At 45.9% G+C, this 25447-nt stretch overlaps 1 protein-coding gene across 1 annotated transcript; it reads right to left on the minus strand.

The window, feature by feature from the left end:
- Positions 1–23768: 23768 nt before the first annotated feature.
- Positions 23769–24564, minus strand: LOC123069320 (late embryogenesis abundant protein Lea14-A). The gene has a single exon (XM_044492152.1). It carries the CDS (start codon positions 24455–24457, stop codon positions 24002–24004), a length of 456 nt encoding a protein of 151 aa, XP_044348087.1. The 5' UTR covers positions 24458–24564; the 3' UTR covers positions 23769–24001.
- Positions 24565–25447: the final 883 nt, after the last annotated feature.

The raw sequence follows: 25447 nt of genomic DNA on the forward strand, positions 1-25447 counted from the left end.
ACAGAAACGTGCTTTTGCGTTGATTCTTTTTGCTGTAGATCAATAGACAAATTTCCCAGGACTTCCTATTTTGGTAGGATTTTTAGAGTTCCATAAGTATTCGAGAGTTACAGATTGCTACAGACTGTTCTGTTTTTGACAGATTCTGTTTTTCGTGTGTTGTTTGCTTATTTTGATGCATCTATGGCTAGTATGTAGGGTATGAACCATAGAGAAGTTGGAATACAGTAGGTTTAACACCAATATAAATAAATAATGAGTTCATTACAGTACCTTATGTGGTGGTTTTTCTTTCTTGCACTAACGGAGCTTATGAGATTTCCTGTTGAGTTTTGTGTTGTGAAGTTTTCAAGTTTTGGGTAAAGATTTGATGGATTATGGAATAAGGAGTGGCAATAGCCTAAGCTTGGGGATGACCATGGCACCCAAAGATATTCAAGGATAACCAAAAGCCTAAGCTTGGGGATGCCCCGGAAGGCATCCCCTCTTTCGTCTTCGCCTATCGGTAACTTTACTTCGAGCTATATTTTTATTCGCCACATGATATGTGTTTTGCTTGGAGCGTCTTGTATGATATTAGTATTTGCTTTTTAAATTACCACAATCATCCTTGCTTTACACACCTTTTGGGAGAAGCCCACTTGATAGAATTTATTAGAACACTCTATGTGCTTCACTTATATCTTTTGAGCTAGATAGTTTTTGCTCTAGTACTTCACTTATATCTTTTAGAGCACTGCAGTGGCTTAATTTTGAACAAATTGTTGATCTCTCATGATTCACTTATATTATTTTGAGAGTCTTTTAGAACAACATGATATTTGCTATGGTTATAAATTTGGTCCTAGAATGATGAGCATCCAAGTTGGGTATAATAAAAACTATCATAGAAAGTGCATTAAACATTATGATCAATTTGATGCTTGATAATTGTTTTGAGATATAAAGGTGGTAATGTTAGAGTCATGCTAGTTGGGTAATTATGAAATTGAGAAATACTTGTGTTGAAGTTGGCAAGTCCCGTAGCATGCACGTATGGTAAAAGTTGTGTGACAAATTTGTTGTATGGGGTGCTCTTTTAATTGTCTTCCTTATGAGTGGAGGTCGGGGCGCGCGATGGTTAAATCCTACCAACCCTTCCCCTAGGAGCATGCGTAGTAGTACTTTGCTTCGAGGGCAAGTAGACTTTTGCAATAAGTATATGAGTTCTTTATGACTAATGTGAGTCCATGGATATACGCACACTCGCCCTTCCACTTTGCTAGCCTCTCTTGTGTCGCGCAACTTTCGCCGGTATCATGCACCCATTATTTACCTTCCTCCAAACAGCCACCATACCTACCTATTATGGCATTTCCATAGCCATTCCAAGATATATTGCCATGCAACTTTCCACCGTTCCGTTTATTATGACACGCTCCATCATTGTCATATTGCTCTTTGCATGATCATGTAGTTGACATCGTATTTGTGGCAAGGCCACCTTCATAATTTTTCATACATGTCACTCTTGATTCATTGCATATCCCGGTACACCGCCGGAGGCCTTCATATAGAGTCATATTTTGTTCTAAGTATTGAGTTGTAATTTTTGAGTTGTAAATCAATAAAAGTGTGATGATCTTCCTTATTAGAGCATTGTCCCAAGTGAGGAAAGGATGATGAAGACGATGATTCCTCCACAAGTCAGGATGAGACTTCGGACTTTATAAAAAATTAAAGAGGCCAAAGAAGCCCATAAAAAAAGAGGCCAAAGAGGCCCACCAAATTAAAAGAAATATGAGAGAAAAGAGGGAAGGGACAATGCTACTATCTCTTTTCCACACTTGTGCTTAAAAATAGCACCATGATCTTCATGATAAAGAGTCTCCTATGTTGTCACTTTCATATACTAGTGGGAATTTTTTATTATAGAACTTGGCTTGTATATTCCAATGATGGGCTTCCTCAAAATGCCCTAGGTCTTCATGAGCAAGCAAGTTGGATGCACACCCACTTAGTTTCTTTTGTTGAGCTTTCATACATTTATAGCTCTAGTGCATCCGTCGCATGGCAATCCCTACTCACTCACATTGATATCTATTGATGGGCATCTTCATAGCCCGTTGATACGCCTAGTTGATGTGAGATTATCTTCTCCCTTTTGTCTTCACAACCACCACCATATACCACACATAGTGCTATGTCCATGGCTTGCGCTCATGTATTGCGTAAGAGTTGAAAAAGCTGAAGCGCGTTAAAAAGTATGAACCAATTGCTTGGCTGAAACCGGGGTTGTGCATGATGGGAGTATTTTGTGTAATGAAAATGAAGCATGGCCTAAGTATATGATTTTGTAGGGATAAGCTTTCTTTGGCTATGCTATTTTGATAAGACATGATTACTTGCTAGTATGCTTCAAGTATTACTATTTTTTATGTTTTATAAGCTTTTATCTTGAATCATTTGGATCTGAACATTCATGCCACAATAAAGAAAATTACATTGAGAATTATGCTAGGTAGCATTCCACATCAAAAATTCTGTTTTTATCATTTACCTACTCAAGGACGAGCAGGAATTAAGCTTGGGGATGCTTGATACGTCTCCAACGTATCTATAATTTTTTATTGTTCCATGTTATTATATTACCCATTTTGGATGTTTAGGGGCTTTACTTTACACTTTTATATCATTTTTTAGACTAACCTACTAACCGGAGGCCCAGCCCGAATTGCTGTTTTTTTGCCTATTTCAGTGTTTCAAAGAAAAGGAATATCAAATGGAGTCCAACCGGAATGAAACCTTCGGGAGCGATGTCTTTGGAACAAACGTGATACAGGGGACTTGGAGTGGACGTCAAGCAACAGAGGAGGCGGCCACGAGGGTGCCCGGCGCGCGCCCCACCCTCGTGGGCCCCTCGAGCATCCACCGACCTACTTCTTCCTCCTATATATATCCACGTACCCTGAAACCATCGAGGAGCACAATGAAAAACTATTTCCACCGCCGCAACCTTCTGTATCCGCGAGATCCCATCTTGGAGCCTTCGTCGGTGCTCCGTCGGAGGGGGAATCGACCACGGAGGGCCTCTACATCATCTCCAAGGACCTTCCGATGAGTTGTGAGTAGTTTACCACAAACCTTCGGGTCGATAGTTATTAGCTAGATGGCTTCTTCTCTCTCTTTGAATCTCAATACAAAGTTCTCCTTGATCTTCTTGGAGATCTATTCGATGTAACTCTTTTTGCGGTGTGTTTGTCGAGATCCGATGAATTGTGGGTTTATGATCAAGTTTATCTATGAGAAATATTTGAATCTCCTCTGAATTCTTTTATGTGTGATTATGTTATCTTTGCAAGTCTCTTCGAATTATCAGTTTGGTTTGGCCTACTAGATTGATCTTTCTTTCAATGGGAGAAGTGCTTAGCTTTGGGTTCAATCTTGCGGTGTCCTTTCCCAGTGACAGCAGGGGCAGCAAGGCACATATTGTATTGTTGCCATCGAGGATAAAAAGATGGGGTTTATATCATATTGCATGAGTTTATCCCTCTACATCATGTCATCTTTCTTAATGCGTTACTCTGTTCTTTATGAACTTAATACTCTAGATGCATGCTGGATAGCGGTCGATGTGTGGAGTAATAGTAGTAGATGCAGGCAGGAGTCGGTCTACTTGTCACGGACGTGATGCCTATATACATGACCATGCCTAGACAATCTCATAATTATTCGCTTTTCTATCAATTGCTCGACAGTAATTTGTTCACCCACCGTAATACTTATGCTATCTTGAGAGAAGCCACTAGTGAAACCTATGCCCCCCGGGTCTATCTTTTATCATATAAGCTTTCTATTTACTTTTATTTGCATCTTTACTTTTCCAATCTATATCATAAAAATATCAAAAATATTTATCTTATCATATTATCTCTATCAGATCTCACTTTCGCAAGTGGCCGTGAAGGGATTGACAACCCCTTTATTGCGTTGGTTGCGAGTTCTTGTTTGTTTGTGTAGGTGCGTGGGACTTCTCAGGAGCCTCCTACTAGATTGATACCTTGGTTCTCAAAAACTGAGGGAAATACTTACGCTACTTTGCTGCATCACCCTTTCCTCTTCAAGGAAAACCAACGCAAGCTCAAGACGTAGCAGAATACATTGATCACAGGAAAAATGAGGCGGCTGATGCCTTAAGCCGGTTAGGGTCCCAGCGTAAGCCGGTGCCACCTAACACTTTTTTGGATATTCTGCATAATCCTTCTGTCAAGTTGCCTATAGAGGAAGATCTGGCTATTCCTGACCCACAATTAGTGGCGGCTCTTCATGCTATTCCTAATTGGACAGTTCCATATTTGGCTTATATGACCCAGGGTGAGCTATCTGAGTATGAAACCTTGGCCAGACAGATAACCCGGCGGTCTAAGTCAATGACAATTGTTAATGGAGAGCTGCACCATTGCAGTGTTACTGGGGCGTTTCAATGTTGCGTCTCTCCTGAAGAGGGCCGTGAGATTCTTCGCGAGATTCATGAAGGAGATTGTGGTCATCATGCCGGTTCAAAATCTGTTGTGGCTAAAACTTTTCATCATCGATTTTACTGGCTGACAGCTCATGCTGATGCAGAGGATTTGGTCAGAATGTGATGGTTGTCAGAAATTTTCACGCCGAGCTCACGTGTCGGCTCAAGAATTGAGGATGATTCCAATTACTTGGCCGTTTGCAGTTTGGGGGCTTGATATGGTTGGGCCTTTCAAAAGGTCCAAGGATAATAAGACCCACCTTTTGGTGGTGGTTGACAAATTCACAAAGTGGGTTGAAGCAGAGCCGGTCAGTAAGTGTGATGTGGCAACGGCGGTTCAATTCATCAAAAAGGTGATTTTTCGCTTTGGTTTTCCCACAGCATTATAACTCATAATGGCACTAATTTGTCCAAAGGTGCTATGAAAGAGTTTTGTCGATGAGAGCATATTCGACTTGACGTGTCGTCAGTAGCTCACCCCCAATCCAATGGTCAAGCTGAAAGAGCCAATCAAGAAATTTTGAGAGGCATCAAGCCCTGGCTTATGGTTCCTTTGCAGAGGACATCGGGTTGTTGGGTGGAGGAGTTACCTTCGGTGCTATGGAGTATCAATACTACCCCTAACAGATCTACGGGTTACACGCCTTTCTTCATGGTTTACGGAGCAGAGGCGGTTCTCCCTAGTGACATCCATCATGATTCGCCCCGCATGGCGGCTTATGTTGAAGCTGATAATGAAAAAGCACATTAGGATGCACTTGACCTGTTAGATGAGGAGTGTGATCTTGCGGCGGCTCGTTCGGCGATTTACCAACAAGATTTGCGCCATTATCACAGCCGTTGGGTTAAGACCAGAACCTTTCAAGAAGGTGACTTGGTGCTCCAGCTTATCCAGGATCAGACTGATATGCACAAGCTATCCCCACCTTGGGAAGGACCCTTTGTGGCCAGCAAGAATTTGAACAATGGGTCATACTACCTTATTGATAATCGAGACCACAAGGACTCACGCCAGTCGGAGGAAGAGACCCGCCGGCCATGGAATATTGCTCATCTTCGGCCTTACTACACTTGAGCCACCGGCTCTTATGATGTACATATTTTGACAATGTATATATTATGATGTTTATAATAAAGCCGGCATCCCTGATAAAGCAGAGCCTCTGTCGTTTCATTTCCAAGAATAATGAGTCTTTTTCATCATAATTTCAATGGTCACTTGGGGGTTTCCTGCTCGTATTCGAAGCATAGCTGTGAATATCCCTCTTGATCGGCGCAATGCCAAAACTTATGGTCACTTGGGGGCTTACTGCTCGTATTCGAAGCATAGCTGTGAATATCCCTCTTGATCGGTGCAATGCCAAAACTTATGGTCACTTGGAGGCTTCCTTCTCGTATTCGAAGCATAGCTGTGAATATCCCTCTTGATCGGCGCAATACCAAGACTTATGGTCACTTGGGGGCTTCTTGCTCGTATTCGAAGCATAGCTTTGAATATCCCTCTTGATTGGCCCAAGGCCACAAGCACTTGGGGGCTTCCTGTTGAAACATAGGTGTATTCACCAAAGAGAACATAGCATTACTACCCTTGTGAGCTGGTTTGGAACACCAGGTGTATTCACCAAAACCTTCCGGAAGCCTTGTTTTTTCGTTTTGCTTGGTTTTTTGAACATTTTTTGGGTTCACCTTGACATATGGTTTCAAGTGATTCACGCAATGTAGCCTCAATTCTCACAGCTCATATTTGAAGCATACCTGTGGTTTTTGTTAACCCGGCCAGGCTTTGGACGATAAGTCGCCAGTATATGATGATATTAAATACTTGGAAGTATTGGCTTCTAAGTTTCAGGTTATCATCCTTACTGCACGGGTATCATAAGCCGGTAGTACAATTCAATATCACAGGTATGTTTTTTTGTTATGGTTATGATTAAACTAGCCCTGTCTATAAACTGTTTTAAACATCATTGGTTATATATGGGATATTATGACTCGCCAGGGCTCTTGTGATCTACTTGTGTGTAGGATAAGATTAAATTTCATCTGCATAAATCAACATCATCATAAGGGTATAATGATAGTTTCCAAGTGGCGGATCAAACAGTGTTGGGCAAAACACAAACGTGCACGATGGCACGACAAAGCAAAGTTTTACTAGCCTATTACATGACTCAATGAGCCAAAATGATTAAGTGTTTTTAGAAGATCAAATATATGAACCGCCCAGCGGATCAACCTTCTTGGCCCTGACGGCTTGAAGCTTCTGGATCATCCTTCTCCGCTTCTTCATCCTCCTTTGCTGCCTGGAAGTTTGGTGATGACCAATCCATGCCACACAAGGCTTGGAATTCAGCTTCATCATCTATAAGCTTAGACGGGTCAACTTCAGGAGCAAAAATGTGCTTATGGATTGGGGGAATTAGATCCATCACTTTATAACCGGCGTAGGCAGCTTCTGATTTTCCATGTCATAAGCATGTTGGTATCTTGAAAGATTCGTTTCATTGTCAATCAGGCTGGCCAGGGGACGTATCTCCTTCACATAGGCGGCAAAGTCTTTCTTATCAAAGGGAGTGCCATCTTATTTTAAGCTTGGGTACCCGGTAGCTATATCGGCTGGGTCTAGCTCCGCTAGCCATGCCTTGGCCTGGCTCAAAGCTGTCACAGCACCGGCTCTTGCAGATGATCACTTCATCTCACTAATCCTCTCAGGAAAAATAGAAAGCTTTTTCAAGACATCACTCAAGAGAGTAGGTGCTTGATTAGTCGGAGAAATTGTGGCCAGTGCGTGTTGAGTCCTAGTATATAACTGTTCAACAAGTGTGTAAACAACCTTGAGCTTCACAAGCATATCTTGGCTAAGATTATTGCTCCTGGGACCTAAATAATAATCATGGATTGGTTAGAGGCGGCTTATACAGTCAAGGAAGAGATTCAAATTTGATACTAGCAAGGTGACTCACCAAAGATAGCCGAAACCATCTGGGATACATGGTGTTTTAAGTCGGTAAGCTCAGAGGTCACCTCCTGAAGAGCTACCTCCGCCTTTTCAGCCCGCTGTATTAAGGCAGTTTTCTCCTCAGCCTAGGCGTTTCTTTCGACTTCAAAGCTGTTCTTCAGTTTCTCTGTTTCAGCCACGCTAAATTGGAATTTTGAGTAGGCCTTCCGGGTCTCAGATTCTTGCTGCTCCAGCCGAGTCTTCACGTCAGTCAATTGTGTTTGAAGTTGAGTAGTGGTGGCCTGTACATACACCGGTTCAAAATCATGTTTAGATTACAGAAATGAAGTCCCAAGCCTTTTGCAAGCAACAACACTTGGCACTTGGGGGCTAATGCCTGCCGAAAAAATTATTCATACAATGGCTTATGTGAATAAGTCCCAAGCACTTTGCAAGCAAGATTACTCGGCACTTGGGGGCTAATGCATATTGCTTGTCTTTTACTACTTTATAATGACCCGTTTGTGCCGCAAACGATCACAGCCGGCTCATGGGGGCTACACAAGTAAGCTCTGATTTATAAACAATGATGCAAAGGACCGGCTCATTCATGCTGATTAAACCGGCCCTTGGGGGCTACGGAGGCAGTGTTAATCATTACAGATCTGCTTTAACTTAGATGGTGTAAGCCGGATTTTGAAAGATTTTATCAAGTCTACAACATATTCAATTCTGTCATATACAATAGACTTGGAGGCTGGAAGGATATGCATAACTCATTAAAGAAGGAGGTCATACCTCAAATTTTTGATGCATCTGCTTCACCATGTCAACTTCAAGATCGCGGCTGGTGTGCACTTGATTGAGATAACCAGAGTATACTTCACCAATGCTCAGTTGAGAGTAGTTGGCAACGTCAAATCTCACTTTTCGCCTCTCAATATGTTCTTCTTTGGCGGAGTGCTTGGGCAACACAGTAGGCCTTCCCGGCTCACTAAAGCCGGTGCTGGTAATCATCACGTCACCATCATGTGTCTCAGCCGGTTTAATTGGGCTTGATGATTCAGTGTTCAAAGGATCGTTGTTTGCCTGGTCGAGGGACGGGTCAGGAATTTCTGGTGGAACGACAAGAATAGGTTCTTCTGGTTGTGGGATGGAGGTGTCAGATGCTGGAATCTATTGCTCCGGTTCAACAACTTTGGGGTCTTCAGCCGGCTTAGTCACCCTTGCCTTCTTACTAGGCTTGGCCTTTCCACTACATAGGTCATGAGAGGTCAGTGTAAATATAAAGGAGCATAAGAAGCAAATAATAAGTAATTGCTATTACCCAGTAGCAATTTTGAAAGCCGAAAGCTGGGATTGTGATGAGTCGCCGGAAGAGGAGCGAGAAGTTTCCTGATAATTTGAATCGGAAGAATCAAGTGGCTGACGAATGAGACCTGCCAAAGGATAACAAGAGTTTAAATTTGGGATGACCTCGTTTCGGCATTTCCTTGGAGTGTTCGGTAAGTCGGAAGATAATTCTTCACCTCCACTGGTCCGAGTCTGTCGCTTCAAAAGAAAGTGAGGATCCAGATGAGCTAAGGGGTGTGAAAAGCTTACTTTCCGGGTTACCCTTCGAGTTTTCTGTCTTGGCAAAGGCTCGGAGTCGGAGGAAATGATAGTTACCTCTTCCTCGATTGCTTGACTGGCCCCCGTGTCGTCCTGATGATAATCAATGTCAATAAGATGGTTGAAAAAGGAGCCAAGGGAATCAAGAGCTACCTCCGACTCAAAGCTGTCGTTCAGCTCAAACAACTCAGAAGTACTGGATTTCTTCTTATTTCTCTTGGCGGTTTTCTTGGCGGCTTTCTTGGCAGCCCTGGCCTTTTTGGCAGCTTCATGGTTGTATTTCTTCTCCCAAAAATCAGAGTCAGCCTGTGAAAGTCATCAAAGTTGGGTTAACATAGTATTTGAATGATGAAGGTAAAAGTAAGTAATTTAAAGACTCACATCTAGTGGCGGGTTAAGTGTGCAGAAAGGGTTTAGACCCACTTTGCTGCAGTCTGCTAGATCTTCATTCAGAAGGGACTTTATCAACTCATTGATGGCGTCATTAGTTAAACGCACGGAGCTATGGCGCAGTGGATCCTTTTTACCACCCGTGTAAGTGCACATTAAGCCGGATCGGCGACTCAATGGTATGATCCGCCATGCAACCCAGCATCAAACCAAGTCAATGCCAGTTAAACCGTTTCCCAGCAGAGCCTTGACCTTTGTAATGGTGGGGCAAGCTTTTTTACATTCAGCAGCAGTAAGTTTATCAGGACGATGATGTTTTGAGTCAAGACGCTGGGCACGATAGCTTGGCAGTGGGTTCTCATCGGTCGGAGAGGTATCTTTGTAATAAAACCATGTCTGGTTCCAATCTTTGGGATGACTCGTCAAACGAGCATAGGGGAAGATAGCATCTCTTCTTCGTTGAATTGAGATCCTGCCAAGTTCCAAGCTGGGTCCGTTCGGAAGCTCATTTTGGCGGTTCAAATAAAAGTATTCCCTAAACAGTTCAACATCGGGCTCCTCTTGAAAGGTACACCTTGCAAAAAACTTAAAAGTTGCAGATGTTTGACACGGAATTGGGTCCGATGTCTTGAGGATGAAGCTCAAAAAAGTGCAGAACATCTCGGAAAAATTTAGAACCGGGCGGTGAGTGAAGGAAATATGCCCTAGAGGCAATAATAAAGTTATTATTTATTTCCTCATATCATGATAAATTTTTATTATTCATGCTAGAATTGTATTACCCGGAAACATAATACATGTGTGAATACATAGACAAACATAGTGTCACTAGTATGCCTCTACTTGACTAGCTCGTGAATCAAAGATGGTTAAGTTTCCTAACCATAGACATGAGTTGTCATTTGATTAACGGGATCACATCATTATGAGAATGATGTGATTGACTTGACCCATTCTGTTAGCTTAGCACTTGATCGTTTAGTATGTTGCTATTGCTTTCTTCATGACTTATACATGTTCCTATGACTATGAGATTATGTAACTCCCGCTTACCGGAGGAACACTTTGTGTGCTACCAAACGTCACAACGTAACTGGGTGATTATAAAGGTGCTCTACAGGTATCTCCGAAGGTACTTGTTGAGTTGACGTATTTTGAGATTAGGATTTGTCACTCCGATTGTTGGAGAGGTATCTCTGGGCCCTCTCGGTAATGCACATCACTATAAGCCTTGCAAGCAATGTAGCTAATGAGTTAGTTATGGGATGATGCATTACGTAATGAGTAAAGAGACTTGCCGGTAACGAGATTGAACTAGGTATTGAGATACCGGATCGAATCTCGGGCAAGTAACATACCGATGACAAAGGGAATAACGTATGTTGTTATGCGGTTTGACCAATAAAGATCTTTGTAGGATATGTAGGAGCCAATATGAGCATCCAGGTTCCGCTATTGGTTATTGACCGGAGACGTGTCTCGGTCATGTCTACATAGTTCTCGAACCCGTAGGGTCCGCACACTTAAAGTTAGATGACGGTTATATTATGAGTTTATGTGTCTTGATGTACCAAAGGTTGTTCGGAGTCCCGGATGTGATCACGGACATGACGAGGAGTCTCTAAATGGTCGAGACATGAAGATCGATATATTGGACGACTATATTTGGACACTGGAAAGGTTTCGGGTGAGATTGGGACAATACCAGAGCTCCGGGAGGTTATCGGAACCCCCCGGGAGGTATATGGGCCTTAATGGGCTTTAGTGGAAAGGAGGGGAAAGGAGGGGAATGGAGCAAGGGAGGGGGCGCCCCCCCCCCCAAGCCCAATCCGAATTGGGAGGGGGGCTGCCCCCCTTTCCTTCCTCCCTCCTTCCTCTTCCTTCCCTCTCCCTCTCCAAATAGGAAAAGGAGGAGTCCTACTCCCACAGGGAGTAGGACTCCCCCCTTGGGCGCGCCTCCTCCCCTTGGCCGGCCCCCTCCTCCACTCCTTTATATACGGGGGAGGGGCACCCCATAGGGACAACAATTGATCATTGATCTCTTAGCCGTGTGCGGTGCCCCCCTCCACCATAGTCCTCCTCAATAATATCATAGCGGTGCTTAGGCGAAGCCCTGCGTCGGTCGAACATCATCATCGTCACCACGTCGTCGTGCTGACGGAACTCTCCCTCGAAGCTCGGCTGGATTGGAGTTCGAGGGACGTCATCGAGCTGAACGTGTGCAAGAACTCGGAGGTGCCGTGCTTTCGGTGCTTGATCGGTCAGACTATGAAGACGTACGACTACATCAGCCGTGTTGTGCTAACGCTTCCGCTTTCGGTCTACGAGGGTACGTGGACACACTCTCCCCTCTCGTTGCTGTGCATCACCATGATCTTGCATGTGCGTAGGAAATTTTTTGAAATTACTACGTTCCCCAACAGTGAGAAGCCCCAATTCATATGGTCAGTAAAAAAATGACCTCATCATCCTTTGGCTGAGGTTTTTCTTCTTCTGGATTGGGGGCGCGATAGTGCATGACAGTTTTTTCTGGTAAATAGTCGGTTTTCACAAAGTCCTTAAGCATGTGCTCAGTGACAATGGAGGGAGCCCAATTACATGAAGTGGATGTCTTCGGCGCATTGTGAAGAAATAAGCCTAAAAGAAATAACAATTTTTCCGAATTAAGTTGATTCATTATGCCGGAGGTAAACCCTACAGTACATATTCAGAATGGCGGCTTAAAAGGGGCCTAATGACATATGACTGGCTATGACTAGTCATGTAAGTCGCCATGACAATACACAGTGGGATCTATCAAGAAGGATGACTAGTGATGTAAGCCGCCATGACAACAAGAAAAAATTTCGCTAAGTGATGGACAAACAGATTTCACATACTGAAGCTATAATTTTGGATCTGTGGCAGTTCAGAAAATGCAGTAAATTCTAAACCTAAAGCGGCAGAAGAGTTCTTGTGCTCCGATGGGATCTTTTATGAAGGAAAAAGTATGTTGATATTAAAAACAAAGGCTAAACTGCTACTGCACGAGTTCTGTACTATGTTCAGATCAGAAGCTACCGGGGTTGAAGAAGAAAGCAAAAAACAGCGAAGAACACCGAAGAATAGGGCTAACCCTAATGTAGATCTGACGCATAGGGAGATGAACACTTACAGATGCAGATGGACTATGATGGAGCGGCGGCGTTTTCTGGACCAGTCAGGTTGATGCAGCGGCCTGAGTTGGTGACGGTCAGAGGACGGCGGCGACGAGGCTCGAGGCGGCAGAGGGGTCATGAGAGGAAGAAGAAGAAGACGAGAAGACAAGGGGGGAAATGAAAGGAGGGGGTTTGGCCCTATTTATAAGGAGAAGGGCAACAAGTGGGTGCGAAAAACGAGGAGGCCAAAGAATGATTATCCATCCGCTCGGGTGCCTCGATTTTCAGGATGGTCATTAAAGATAAGGATCCGTTAAGATATGTTGGATATTGTGTAAAATTAAATGGCAGATGACGTCATGGCAGATTACCACAATCGCAGGAGATGGTGTCATGGCGGGTTATGAGATCTCACACAAATGAAGAAGGAAGGATTTTTTTCTAAGTGTTGAAGATTGACATGAACAAGTTCAAAATCAATCTGGGGCCTAATGTTGGAGATATGACTATTAGGTATGACCTGCCCAGCAGGGGCCGGGTTATACCTATGGCGGTTCATCAATATGAAGCCCATGAGGATATTGAAGATGGCGGTTCATGAAGCAAGGGCCCGAGGCCCAAGGGCGACTTAAGGCCCATAGGGGTAAACCGCCATATGTGTATGACTTATATTGTAAGGCAAGTATAGTTAGTCACCGAGCCGGACACGTTGTCTATGAACCGGCATGGACTCCGTGAGCTGCTGGGCGTCAACCTGTGTATATAAAGGGACGACCCGGCGGTGGTTCAGGGCAAGAAACAAGAGATCAAAAGCTAGGTCAAGCGTATTCGCTCCCTGGTAATCGAGACATAAGCAATACCACCTCAAACTGGATTAGGCCTTTACCTTCACCACAAGGGGCCGAACCAGTATAAACTCATGTGTCCTTTGTCCCGTTTAACCCCTTTAAGCTAACCTAGTTGTGATGGCTCCACGACTAAGTCCTCACACTAGGACATCTGCCGTGACTATTCCACAACACCCGGCTTTATATTATAAAGCCACGACCAAAGCAACAACTAGTAGCAGTAGCAGGTTCAATGCAAACACACAGACACACACACATACACACACACACACACACATTGTTGACAGGTAAAAGAGGGCAACACGCCACAAGGAGTCTTGCTGGGGAAACAACACAATAACCCCAAAGATAGAAGACCAATCTAAACTAATCCGGATCTGGTAGCGGTGGTGGAGATGTTGGCGCGGTCATGGGAGCGGCGGTGGCCCAGAGCTCGGCGATAACCCTGTCGATGAAGTCCTGATCGTGGTGCTGGCTAAGCAGCCGCCAAATCTGTAGAAAACCACACATTTTGAACACCACATCAGTCACACGTAATGGGATGACATGCTCAATCACAAGCTTATTACGAACATTCCAAAGCATCCACAATAGGGTACCCACGATAATCCAAAGGGCCGATCCCACCACGGGATTGTGGAACCCGAGCACCTTGATGTCTAATACACAACCTTCTTCTTGTAGACGTTGTTGGGCCTGCAAGTGCACAGGTTTGTAGGACAGTAGCAAATTTCCCTCAAGTGGATGAACTAAGGTTTATCAATCCGTGGGAGGTGTAGGATGAAGATGGTCTCTCTCAAAGAACCCTGCAACCAAATAACAAAGAGTCTCTTGTGTCCCCAACACACCCAATACAATGGCAAATTGTATAGGTGCACTAGTTCGGCGAAGAGATGGTGATACAAGTGCAATATGGATAGTAGATATTGGTTTTTGTAATCTGAAAATATAAAATAGCAAGGTAACTAATAATAAAAGTGAGCGTAAACGGTATTGCAATGATAGGAAACAAGGCATAGGGTTCACACTTTCACTAGTGCAAGTTCTCTCAACAATAATAACATAGATAGATCATATAACAATCCCTCAACATGCAACAAAGAGTCACTCCAAAGCCACTAATAGCGGAGAACAAATGAAGAGATTATGGTAGGGTACGAAACCACCTCAAAGTTATTCTTTCGGATCGATCTATTCAAGAGTTCGTACTAGAATAACACCTTAAGACACAAATCAATCAAAACCCTAATGTCACCTAGATACTCCATTGTCACCTCAAGTATCCGTGGGCATGATTATACGATATGCATCACACAATCTTAGATTCATCCAACCAACACAAAGTACTTCAAAGAGTGCCCCAATGTTTCTACCAGAGAGTCAAGAAAACGTGTGCCAACCCCTATGCATAGGTTCATGGGCAGAACCCGCAAGTTGGTCACCAAAACATACATCAAGTGGCACGTGAAATCCCATTGTCACCATAGATAAACACGGCAAGACATACATCAAGTGTTCTCAATTATTAAAGACTCAATCCGATAAGATAACTTCAAGGGGGAAACTCAATTCATCACAAGAGAGTAGATGGGGGAGAAACATCATAAGATCCAACTATAATAGCAAAGCTCGCGATACATCAAGATCGTGTCATAGAGAGAACACGAGAGAGAGAGAGAGATCAAACACATAGCTATTGGTACATACCCTCAGCCCCGAGGGTGAACTACTCCCTGCTCGTCATGGAGAGCGCCGGGATGATGAAGATGGCCACCGGTGATGGGTTACCCCTCCGGCAGGGTGCCGGAACGGGCTCCCGAGAGGGTTTTGGTGGCTACAGAGGCTTGCGGCAGCAGAACTCCCGATCTATCTCCTGTTTCGATGGTTTTAGGGTACGTAGGCTTATATAGGCGAAAGAAGTCGGTCGGGGAGCCTCGAGGGGCCCACGAGAGGGTAGGGCGCGCCCACGGGGGTGGGCGCCCCCTGTCTCGTGGCCTCCTCGATGATCCCCTGGCTTGCACTCCAAGTTCCTGGGATTGGTTCTGTTCCAAAAATAACTTTGCCGAAGGTTTCATTTCGTTTGGACTCCGTTTGATATTCCTTTTCTTCGAAATACTGAAACAGGCAATAAAACAGCAATATGGGCTGGGCCTCCGGTTAATAGGTTAGTCCCAAAAATGATAAAAATGTGTAAAATAAAGCCCATAAACATCCAAAAGGGGTAATATAATAGCATGGAACAATCAAAAATTATAGATACGTTGGAGACGTATCACACCTCCCTAAACATATCGGGCAAGTTGTCATGAAATCATCCGCTACCTACAACCCCCCCCCCCATAAATAGCTCCATAAGAACCTCGCAGTCAGACACACAAAGAATATATGGTTGGAATCCTTCGGAACCCCACAAAGTGGGCACATTCCATCGGAGGGGCCATTCCACTTTAGCACCGGAATGCCCGAGGGGAGTCGGCCATGCACTAGCTGCCATAAGAAGATTCTAATCTTTGATGACAGTTTGATCTCCCAAAGGAGATTCAAAAAGTTTGGGAGATTTGACTTAAAAAAACTATATGCTCTAAGTTCTGAAACGGAGGGAGTACAATATATTTTCGTAACAAGGTGCGAGGTATCATCACCTAATTTATCAAAAAGTCTTGGCCTTCTGATTCACCTCTTCATCCGCCTGCACCTGCACGACTCGTTTGTTTCTCCCCTCTCTCTTTGTTGTGTCCTCTCTCTGTTAGGAAAGGAATAAGCACCAACTTAAAAAAGTAAATGTTTGTATACGGTTGATTGTCCCAACTTTGCATCGGCCGCTCATGCGACGCTCGATTTGAACTTATTGTGCGTCTCACAACTACTACCTTATCTGCTCAGCCGTTTAATGTCATCTCTCTCACCCACATCTCAATATTCCCTGCGCCCACGACCGCCCACCTCTCCCCCCCTCGCGTCGATGGCCACCCACCTCCTGCTCCCCCGCCTAGATGGCCACCACCTCCTGCTTTGCCACGTCGCTCCCATGGAGCCGCCACCGCGCGCCATATTTGCTGCGACCAGCCCCTCAGTCGCCGCGTGCTCCCCCGGCCTTGCCACGAGCACACCAAACACCAACGAGCTCGAGGCCATGTCTTACGAGCCATGCCACGAGCGTGGTGCTGCAACCCCGACAGTCGCCATTGCTAGAGATGGCGGTCACAGGAGCTACAATCGGCAGCAGACAGTGCTGGAGCGAGGTGCGTTTTCTGATGGCATGGAGTCGATGTGTTATAAACGACACAATTTTGAGCTACAATAGACTTTTCCTTTTGCTGGAACTGACGTTTTCTTTTTGTTGTGGACGGTGATGGTGAGGCAATTTTGCTGGAATTTTATGAACCTGGCAACGCTGACATAATTTTTTGCTTCAACCCAGCGGCGGCGAGGCAATTTTTGCTGGAATTGGCCTTTTTTTGCTGCAATGGGCTACTATTTTGTTACTACCTTGACCAGCAAGCGCGACGGAGAGAACGCGATGCTACAACCGTTGATGTGGGAGCTGCACCCGCAACTTGGTTTTGCTAGAACCGGTGACAGCAGATAGCTGCATCAGGTCACTGCGGCAAGACGGAACCGTGCCGTGAGGTGCTGCAACTGTGGCTTTGCTGGAACTGTTGCCGCAAAGAGCTGCAATGTCATCACGGCGAGCCGGCGAGCTTCAAGGCATGCGATAAGATGGTGCAACCATGCACATCATTGCTGGAACCAGAGAGCTTTTTTGCTAGAACTAGCGTGAGTGTAGCCTGCGAGCATCGGATCGGTGGGATTCATGGATGCTGCAACCGAGGGTGATGGCGCCGGCGAGGCGCGATGCTTTGGATTAGCAGGGCGCGGTTCCACGCCCGAGGGCAATAGGAGGCGTGGTACTGAGCAAGATGTGGGATGAGGAAGGGGCATTGGGGACGAGCTGCACGAGACGCGGGAGGGAGAAGGAGCTGAGTGAAAACTGTTTCGGCAAATCGAGCGGCCCACACTAGTCACATCTTTTTTTTCAATTCTCGCCATCTTTATTCACTGAAAACAAAGGTCATAGGTACAAGGTTTGGGTAATGGGTATTGTCCCACCAAACATGTTTACCTACGCCTACATTACAAGCAAACTTAGCGAGATTATGAGTCTCAAAATTAAAGTTCCTACACTCATGTATAAAAGAGCAAGAAATAAAATTATTACAATGATTCTTTATCTCATGAACTATTGCAGCATTGGGGCCTCCTGTCCCCTTTGATGATGTCATTCACCACCCCTTGGCAGCCCGAGGGGACGCATATGTTTTACACCGCTAGATCATCTGTCAAAGCTAGAGCTTCCCAGCATGCATATGTCACCAAAATGAGGGGATCATTTATACCCTGGAATACCACAGCCGATGAACCCAAGACCAGAATGGTCTCGGCACAAAGCAGCAACAACTCCCCCATGGTGCGATCTAGCTACAGCCCCGTCTACATTCACTTTCACGGTGCCACTAGGAGGTGGTAGCCACCGTTCAGGTAGAGCAGCTGGGGCTGCCGCTATTCTTTTTTCCTCTTGCCCGACTTCCAACTGCCCAAGCTCCATTTTGAAGTTGTTTACAAAGGAAATTGTGTGCCGTGGACTTTGGAAAATCAACTCATAAATTGCCTTACGTCGAGCAAACCAAATGGACCAGAGTGTCACAGTCATTCTTATGAAGGTCGCATGGTCCAAAGTATCATAGAGCTCAAATAGCTAGAGCCTCGCATTGGGCTCCATATTTCCTGTCATCTGTGAGACAAGCACTTCATCCGACAGTGCCCTACTCATAAAAAATGTTTTGTTTTCTTTTGCAAAGTCAGAAAAAATTAAAAGCCTATTAGTTAGTATAAAGTTGGGTCATCTATTTTCGAACGGAGGGAGTAGATCGGAGAGGAGGATAACCAGGAGAGGAGCATAACTATATTGGGGCATGTACTGAAAAGTTCTTGAGAAAAACATGTTATAATATGGTGAACATTCTTTTAATATGTATGAACAAGTTTGTAAAAACCGACTGATAATTCTCAATGTACTGAGCAGTGAACACTAGTTGCTCGACTCAAGACTCTGCACTTGCGGTGAAAGATCACATGCATCTAGCCACCCTCAAAAAATGAAAAAAGATCGCATGCATCTTTTTGCGGGGAAATTCAGAGAGCTTTATTGAGTAAATGCATTCTTGGAACAATCAGCCAGAAGGCTGGACACCAAGAAGCTAGGAGTTTCGTCAAGCCAACTATCGGTCACATTAAGTGTGCAGGCACGTTTGGCACACAAGTGAGCCGGTAAATTAGCTGACCTGTTTACATGTTGAATAACAAAAGAGGAAAATTGAGTACTAAGCTCTCCAATCTCTAAAAGTAAAGGAGCCACAATAGAACGAGAATTGTGGCGAGTGGTCCAGAGTGTCACCAACTCCAAGCAATCGACTTCCATAATCACATGCGAGAAACCACGAAGAGCAGCGAAGCGAACACCATCTCGCAAGGAAAGTCCCTCCATGATCAAGGGATCCGAAATCCCCACATATGGCTTGCACCAAGCACCCAGGAGAGCCGTAGGAGATCGAGCAATGCCTCCCGTGCCTCCCCTGCCATCCGCCAGGTTTAGAGCTCCATCAGTTGTGATTTTCACAAACCCATCCTCAGGAGGCCGCCACTCGTAGCCAGGCAAGACCAGCGTATCCTTGTGTGGCAAGTGAAGAAGTGCAATTGCCTGCTTTGTGGCTCGGATCGTTGCTGTAGGGTCCCGACCTTCTTCACCATGTTTGATACGATTCCTGGAATGCCATATAGACCACATAATAGTGGTGATCTTTGCACGGTCGTCATCCGTAAAGCGTGCATCACATAAAATGTCCCGAGCCCATGAGTCCGGGTGAAGCCGTGGGAGCCGGAGCCCGAACCAAGCACACGCCTCCTCCCAAAATCTCTTAGCATGCGAGCAATGAATTAGCGCATGTTTTAGATCCTCATCCATAGCAAGACAAACTTTGCATCGGCGAATTTCTGCAATATGTCTATAGTTGAGAGTAGCTTCATCTGGAAGAATCCCACGAAGAACTCTCCACCAAAAGACTCTCACTTTTGGGATAACATTCAATTTCCACAAGGCTTTCCACATCTGTTGTTCATCATTGGAGGTACCGGTAGCCGTCCCTTCATCTAGAGCCAAACGCTCGTTCTGATTCACAAGAGCACGGTACGCCAACTTCACAGTGTAGTTGCCTGATCGTTCGAATGCCCAAGCAAGGTAATCATCCCCTCCCCCTTGCCGAATAGGAATATTAAGAATGGCCTCAGCATCCGGGGCAATGAAAATCTCCCAAACCACCTCATGTTTCCAAGTCCAGTTGGATGTGTCAATGAGCTCCTCCACCATTTGGATGCCAGTGTTCGGTGGTCTTGAGATAGGTGACATAGAGATAGTACCTGGAATCCATTTATCATTCCATACATCAATTGTAGCACCATCTCCAACACGGGAGATCAATCTGGTCCGCAGGGCTTCTCTTCCTGCTATAATAGCTTTCCAAGTGGCCGAAGCCGACTTGGGTAAGGCAGCATGCATAAAATCCGTATCAGGAAAATACCGTCCCTTCAATACTCTTGCACAAAGGGAATCAGGGTTCGTTAGAAAACGCCATCCGTGCTTCCCCAACATGGCAAGATTGAATATATGTGGGTCTCTGAAACCCATTCCACCTTTACACTTGGGCGTTGCGAGCTCCTTCCAAGACACCCAATGCATTAATCTTTTGTCAAAGAGCTACTCCAGAAATACTTGGCCATAGGAGTTGTCAAACTCTTACAAACTTTTTTGGTTAACAGAAAAGTACTCATTGGATAGGTCGGAATTGATTGAACAACTGATTTCAACAAGGTCTCGCAACCTGCACAAGCGAGTAATTTCTCCGACCATCCCTGCATTCTAGCCCTGGCTCTTTCACTGATGTGATCAAATGTCCCACTTGTAATCCGGCCCACAGCAGTAGGGAGACCCAAATACTTCTCAGTAAACGCCTCAACATGGATATTCAAGGTTGTCTTCAACAGTTGCCTCAGATCTGTGGGCGTATTTGAACTAAAATATATAGCACTTTTCTCCTTATTGATACACTGGCCCGAGGCCTCCTCATAGATCCTCAAGATATCATTTAACCGGAAGGCACTAGGGTTGCTTGCATTGATGAAGATGAGACTATCATCTGCAAAAAGCAAATGGGTTACCCACAGTGATCTATAGCTCACCCGTAATCCCCTATCAATAGTTCCTCCATTGTAATATTTCAACAATGATGAGAAACCTTCGACACACAACAGAAAAAGATATGGTGACACTGGATCTCCTTGCCGAAAACCTCTGGTAGGTGTAAAATAAGAAAGTAGCTCCCCATTGACTCGCACAGCAAACCGGACAGAGGAAACACACTTCATTGTTAGTCTGACAAAGCCCATACTGAAACCCAAGCGTGACAGTATAGCCTCAAGATAATGCCACTCGACACGGTCGTATGCTTTCATCATATCAAGCTTAACCGCGCAAGAGAAGTTCTTACCCTTCTTTCTCCTTTTCATCGTATGGATGCTTTCATAAGCCACAAGTACATTATCTGTAATAAGACGGTCGGGAACGAAAGCACTTTGCTCTTCGCTAATTATCAAATCCATCATGCCTCTTAGCCGGTTTGTTATAGCCTTGGCTGCGATCTTATAAAGCACCGGACACAAGGCAATGGGACGATATTGAGATATCAATTGGGGGTGACGTACCTTGGGTATCAAAGTTATAGACGTGTCATTCAATCCTGTTGGTAGTCCCCCCCCCCCACAAGTGGATCCGTCAGCACGTCTCAAAACCGATATCTTGTTCATGCGTTTGCGTTGGGCTGCTTGAGCTTGAAAGTAGGAAGTGTTTCGGTCCCCATCTCGAAGCCATGGGACACGGGAACGCTGTCGAAGCCAGATTTCTTCCTGATGCAAGGCCTCCTTTAGATTCTTGACAACGGTTTTCTCCTCCTCCGTCGGGCATGTGCCAATGGACCGGCAACGGAGGCAATCTAGTCGCTTTTGCAACTGCCTGACAGAGCGTGTCAGGCTGCCAAACTCCTTGGAGCTCCAGGGTTCCAGCGTTGCCTGCAAGGTATTCAACGCGGAAGCTACCCCTCGAAGCCCCGGTGTACGTTGTATGCCCCGCCAGGTATCACTAACCAAGCGGTCATAATCTGCATGGGTCTGCCAAACATTCTCATATCTAAATTGTCGTTTCGGTGTTGACGTTGGCAGGCTCTCCCTAATCTCCGCAATTACGAAACAATGGTCAGACTCGACCGAAGGAATATGCCTGACCCGTATATGCTGAAATAGTTGTCTGAAAGCTTCATTTGCAAAAGCACGATCGAGTCGAGCCTTGACATTTGCCCTTCCAGCTTGACGATTATCCCAAGTATAGGCCGTACCGGACCAACCCAAGTCTTGGAAAGAGATCTCATCTATCACCTCCCGAAAAGCACGCATCTGATTTTCCGATCGCTCTGATCTACTAAAGTGCTCCGAAGGGTATAGTGTTTCATCAAAGTCTCCCATGCTCAACCATGCAGCATGTGGGAGCGTATAAAGTGTACGCAAGAACCGCCAGGAATGATGCCTATCTTCTGCTCGCAGAGCTCCGTAAAAGCCAGTGAAACGCCAAGTCATGTCCTGGATATTACTCTTGACAACCACATCAATGTGACTCTGGCTATAGTTTTTTAACTCGACAGATACATCTCGAGACCAAAAAAGACCAATACCGCCGCTAAGGCCAGCACTGTCTACAGCAAAACACCCGCTAAAACCTAACGAATGCTTCAAAACCTCGACTCTTTTTGCTTTGATTTTCGTTTCCATTACAAAGAGAAGAGTGGGTCCTTCCAACTTCACAATACTGCGAAGTTCACGAACTGCCTCGGGGTTCCCAAGCCCCCGGCAGTTCCAGCTTAAGCAGCTCATTGCTCCTGGCAGGACCGCGACGCGGTCTCTGCCGAGTTTTCTGGAGTAGGTTTCTTCTTCTTCGGTTCCCGGAACAAACCCTCATTCTCTGTTTCATTGCTAGCTGTGGTTGGATCATCTTTGCTCAAACTTGTGCCTGCCCCATCAGCCGCTGTTCCTCCATCAGTAAGAAGTAAGGTTCTAGCCACTGGCCTATAGACCTGCGTAGGAGCCTCTTTGCGTTTTAACTGTTGCTTGTTCTTATGCAGAGACTCTACTTCCTCACCCAAATCCTTGTTGGTGCTTGAATTCTTGGTGGTAGCCTTGCTTTGAGCACCAGCTCTCGGATCCCTAGAGGAGTTATCATTGGATCCCTGCTTCCTGGATTCATCCAGCGCACGCAGCGAAGGGCCAAAAGGCAAGTTCCCGTGCTCATCTCGTGAACCCGGGGTAGGACAGTATAGATCTGAATGCCCCAATTTGCCGCAGGAGAAACAAAAGTACGGTAGTTGTTCATATTGAATGTCATACATATCCACCTTCTTTCTCCTGGCAGAGTCTATCAGGATCCACCTCCTGATCGGTTTTGCTACATCTATGGAAACGCGCGCCCGCAGATAGCCGCCATTGTGATCAAACTTCACCAGTTGCGCATCCTTATCCATCTGCTTGGCTATTGGATTCCACCATGCCTCATCCCTCAAATTGTAGGGTAGGTTTATGACCCTAGCCCAAACTTGCAGCCGATCAAACTTAACTTCATCTGGCCTCATGCACTCATCGAACTCAGCTAACACCACAGCATTCTTGTTGATGTGCCACGGCGATCCTCCCCAAACACGATCCCTTTCTCGCTGGTTTTCGAACTCAGCCACAAACACATTGATTCCAGCAGATCGGAATTGCAAACCACGCGGGTTCCCCCACGCCGGCCGAAGAGCGTTGGTGATAGTCTGGATATGAAACAGATTCCGGTGCAGTACCTTCCCTACCAACAGCCACTTTGCCGGTCCTCCCTTGACCCGATCATCAAGAACCAGAGGAGTCGCCTCTTCCTCAGATATGTCGAGCTTTCCCAGAGCCTCCTCCAGTTTCTTTCTCGCGTCTGCGCCCGCCTAAGGAGCGCTCCCTGCGGCGCCACGGCCCGCCATCAGCGCACCCTCCTTCGCTCTCGTCGCACCGGCGATGAATCCCCGGGCGTAATCTTGGTTTCACTCCGAAACCCTAATCGCCTTGGGCGCCGCCAGAGCTTTTAGGGTTTTGGGGAAAAAAGAGGGAGTTAAGATCGCATGCATCTAGCCAATGACAATGAACGGAGAAAGGCTGTGGAGTACAGTAAACTCGTCTGTTTATTTTATTCACGAAAAGTCTAGAAATACAACACGCATTACATCATTATTACGTCGTGCACACCCACACCGCGATCCGAAGTAAAAACAGAGCTAGGTAGCGATCGATCGTCCCGCTCGCCCAGCCCAGTACTACCCATCACCCGTACAGGCGATGGAGAGCGCAGCAGCTAGTACGGTACGGTCGAACTTACTAGCTAGGTGCGGCGGTAAGTTTAGAACAGGTCGGAGAGGGTGGGGAGCTTGAGCTCGCCGGCCTTGGTGAGCGGCAGCGTGAAGTTGCCGACGATGGGGAGGTCGACGGTGAGGCCGACGCGCATCTCGTAGTCGAGGTCCCAGTCCTTGCCGGCGTCCTTCATAAGGCTCACCAGGAAGTCGTACGGCACCTTCACGGGTATGTCGAGGCTGGTGGTGTCGCTGGCCACCAGCGACCCCGGGTCCGGCATGGTCCCGGAGGCCACGTCGCGGCCGGCGCTCTTGAGGGAGTAGCTGATCTCGCAGATGGGGATGGTGTGCGAGTAGGGGTTGCGCACGTCGAGGCGGCCGGACAGGGTGGCGCCGTCGCGACCGACGTGCTGCACCGACATGTCCGACAGGTCCGCCTCCGGCTTCTGCACCCCCGATATCTTCTCCGCCACGAACCCCTTGGCCTTGTCCATCAGCTGCGCCATGCTTGCTCGACGGATCGAACGACGACTGTCTCGTGTGAGTTGTGACGGATCGGGATCGCTGTCAAATTAGTTTAATGCAGTGCTGCTAGCTTGATGTGGTTGCTCCGTGGAGATCCCTCAGATATAAAGGGCCCGAGGTTGGGTTTACCCGGCAGACACGTCGACGGAATGCGTGGTAGGCGCGCGTCGGCACGGGAGACGCCCACCACCAGGAGCGCGACGGGTGGCCGCAAGTCGGCACGGTTCCGAATCGAAAGGACGGAGGGTCCGACTTGTGCAGTAGGACTAGTGTTCGGGTTTTTTAAGTTACAAAACAACAACAACAAGGAGTCGGAGGACATATACATTTACTCCCTCCGTTAGATTTCGTAAGATGTTTTAGACCGCTAGCTTTGAACTGTTTTGGGCATTATGTGAACTTTTTAAACATTTTATAAGTAACAATGAACAGAGAGAAGTAAACAAGTTTTATCAAACGTTGTTTCTTAGGAAATATGTCAATATGAAGACAATCCTAAGAAATCTAGTTCTCACTACCATACATAGAAAAAAGAATTATGCCAAAAGAAAATCCTATAGAAATCTTTCAAAATCCTTACAAAACAAATGAGCCCTAAATGATTGATATCACCATGTCGCTCCGTCGGTCGGATCGACACACTCACGCCATTGGCTCCACGTAACTCCTGGCATGTGCACGCTTTCTGCTCTCTTCCCCTTCCCACGCATCTCATATTGCTCTATGAATTTGTTTTCATTATGTGTCATTGTTCGGTTATGTTGTTCCTCCACTACCTCTCTGCCCTAGATCGATCTCACGGAGCTCGTTGCCATGACCTGATGGTGGAGCTCGAAACCAAAGTCCTCCCAAACGTTGAGTTCCTGGAAGGCAGGGAGATTACGAGGAATCGGTCCCCGGTCTCCCCATCCGGTGCAAAGGGGTTGCATACTTGCATGCCTCCAGCAAGAAAAATTCATGGTCATGTTAGC

The sequence above is a fragment of the Triticum aestivum genome, chromosome 3B (genome assembly GCF_018294505.1).
Source record: "Triticum aestivum cultivar Chinese Spring chromosome 3B, IWGSC CS RefSeq v2.1, whole genome shotgun sequence".
Classification (NCBI taxonomy): domain Eukaryota; kingdom Viridiplantae; phylum Streptophyta; class Magnoliopsida; order Poales; family Poaceae; genus Triticum; species Triticum aestivum.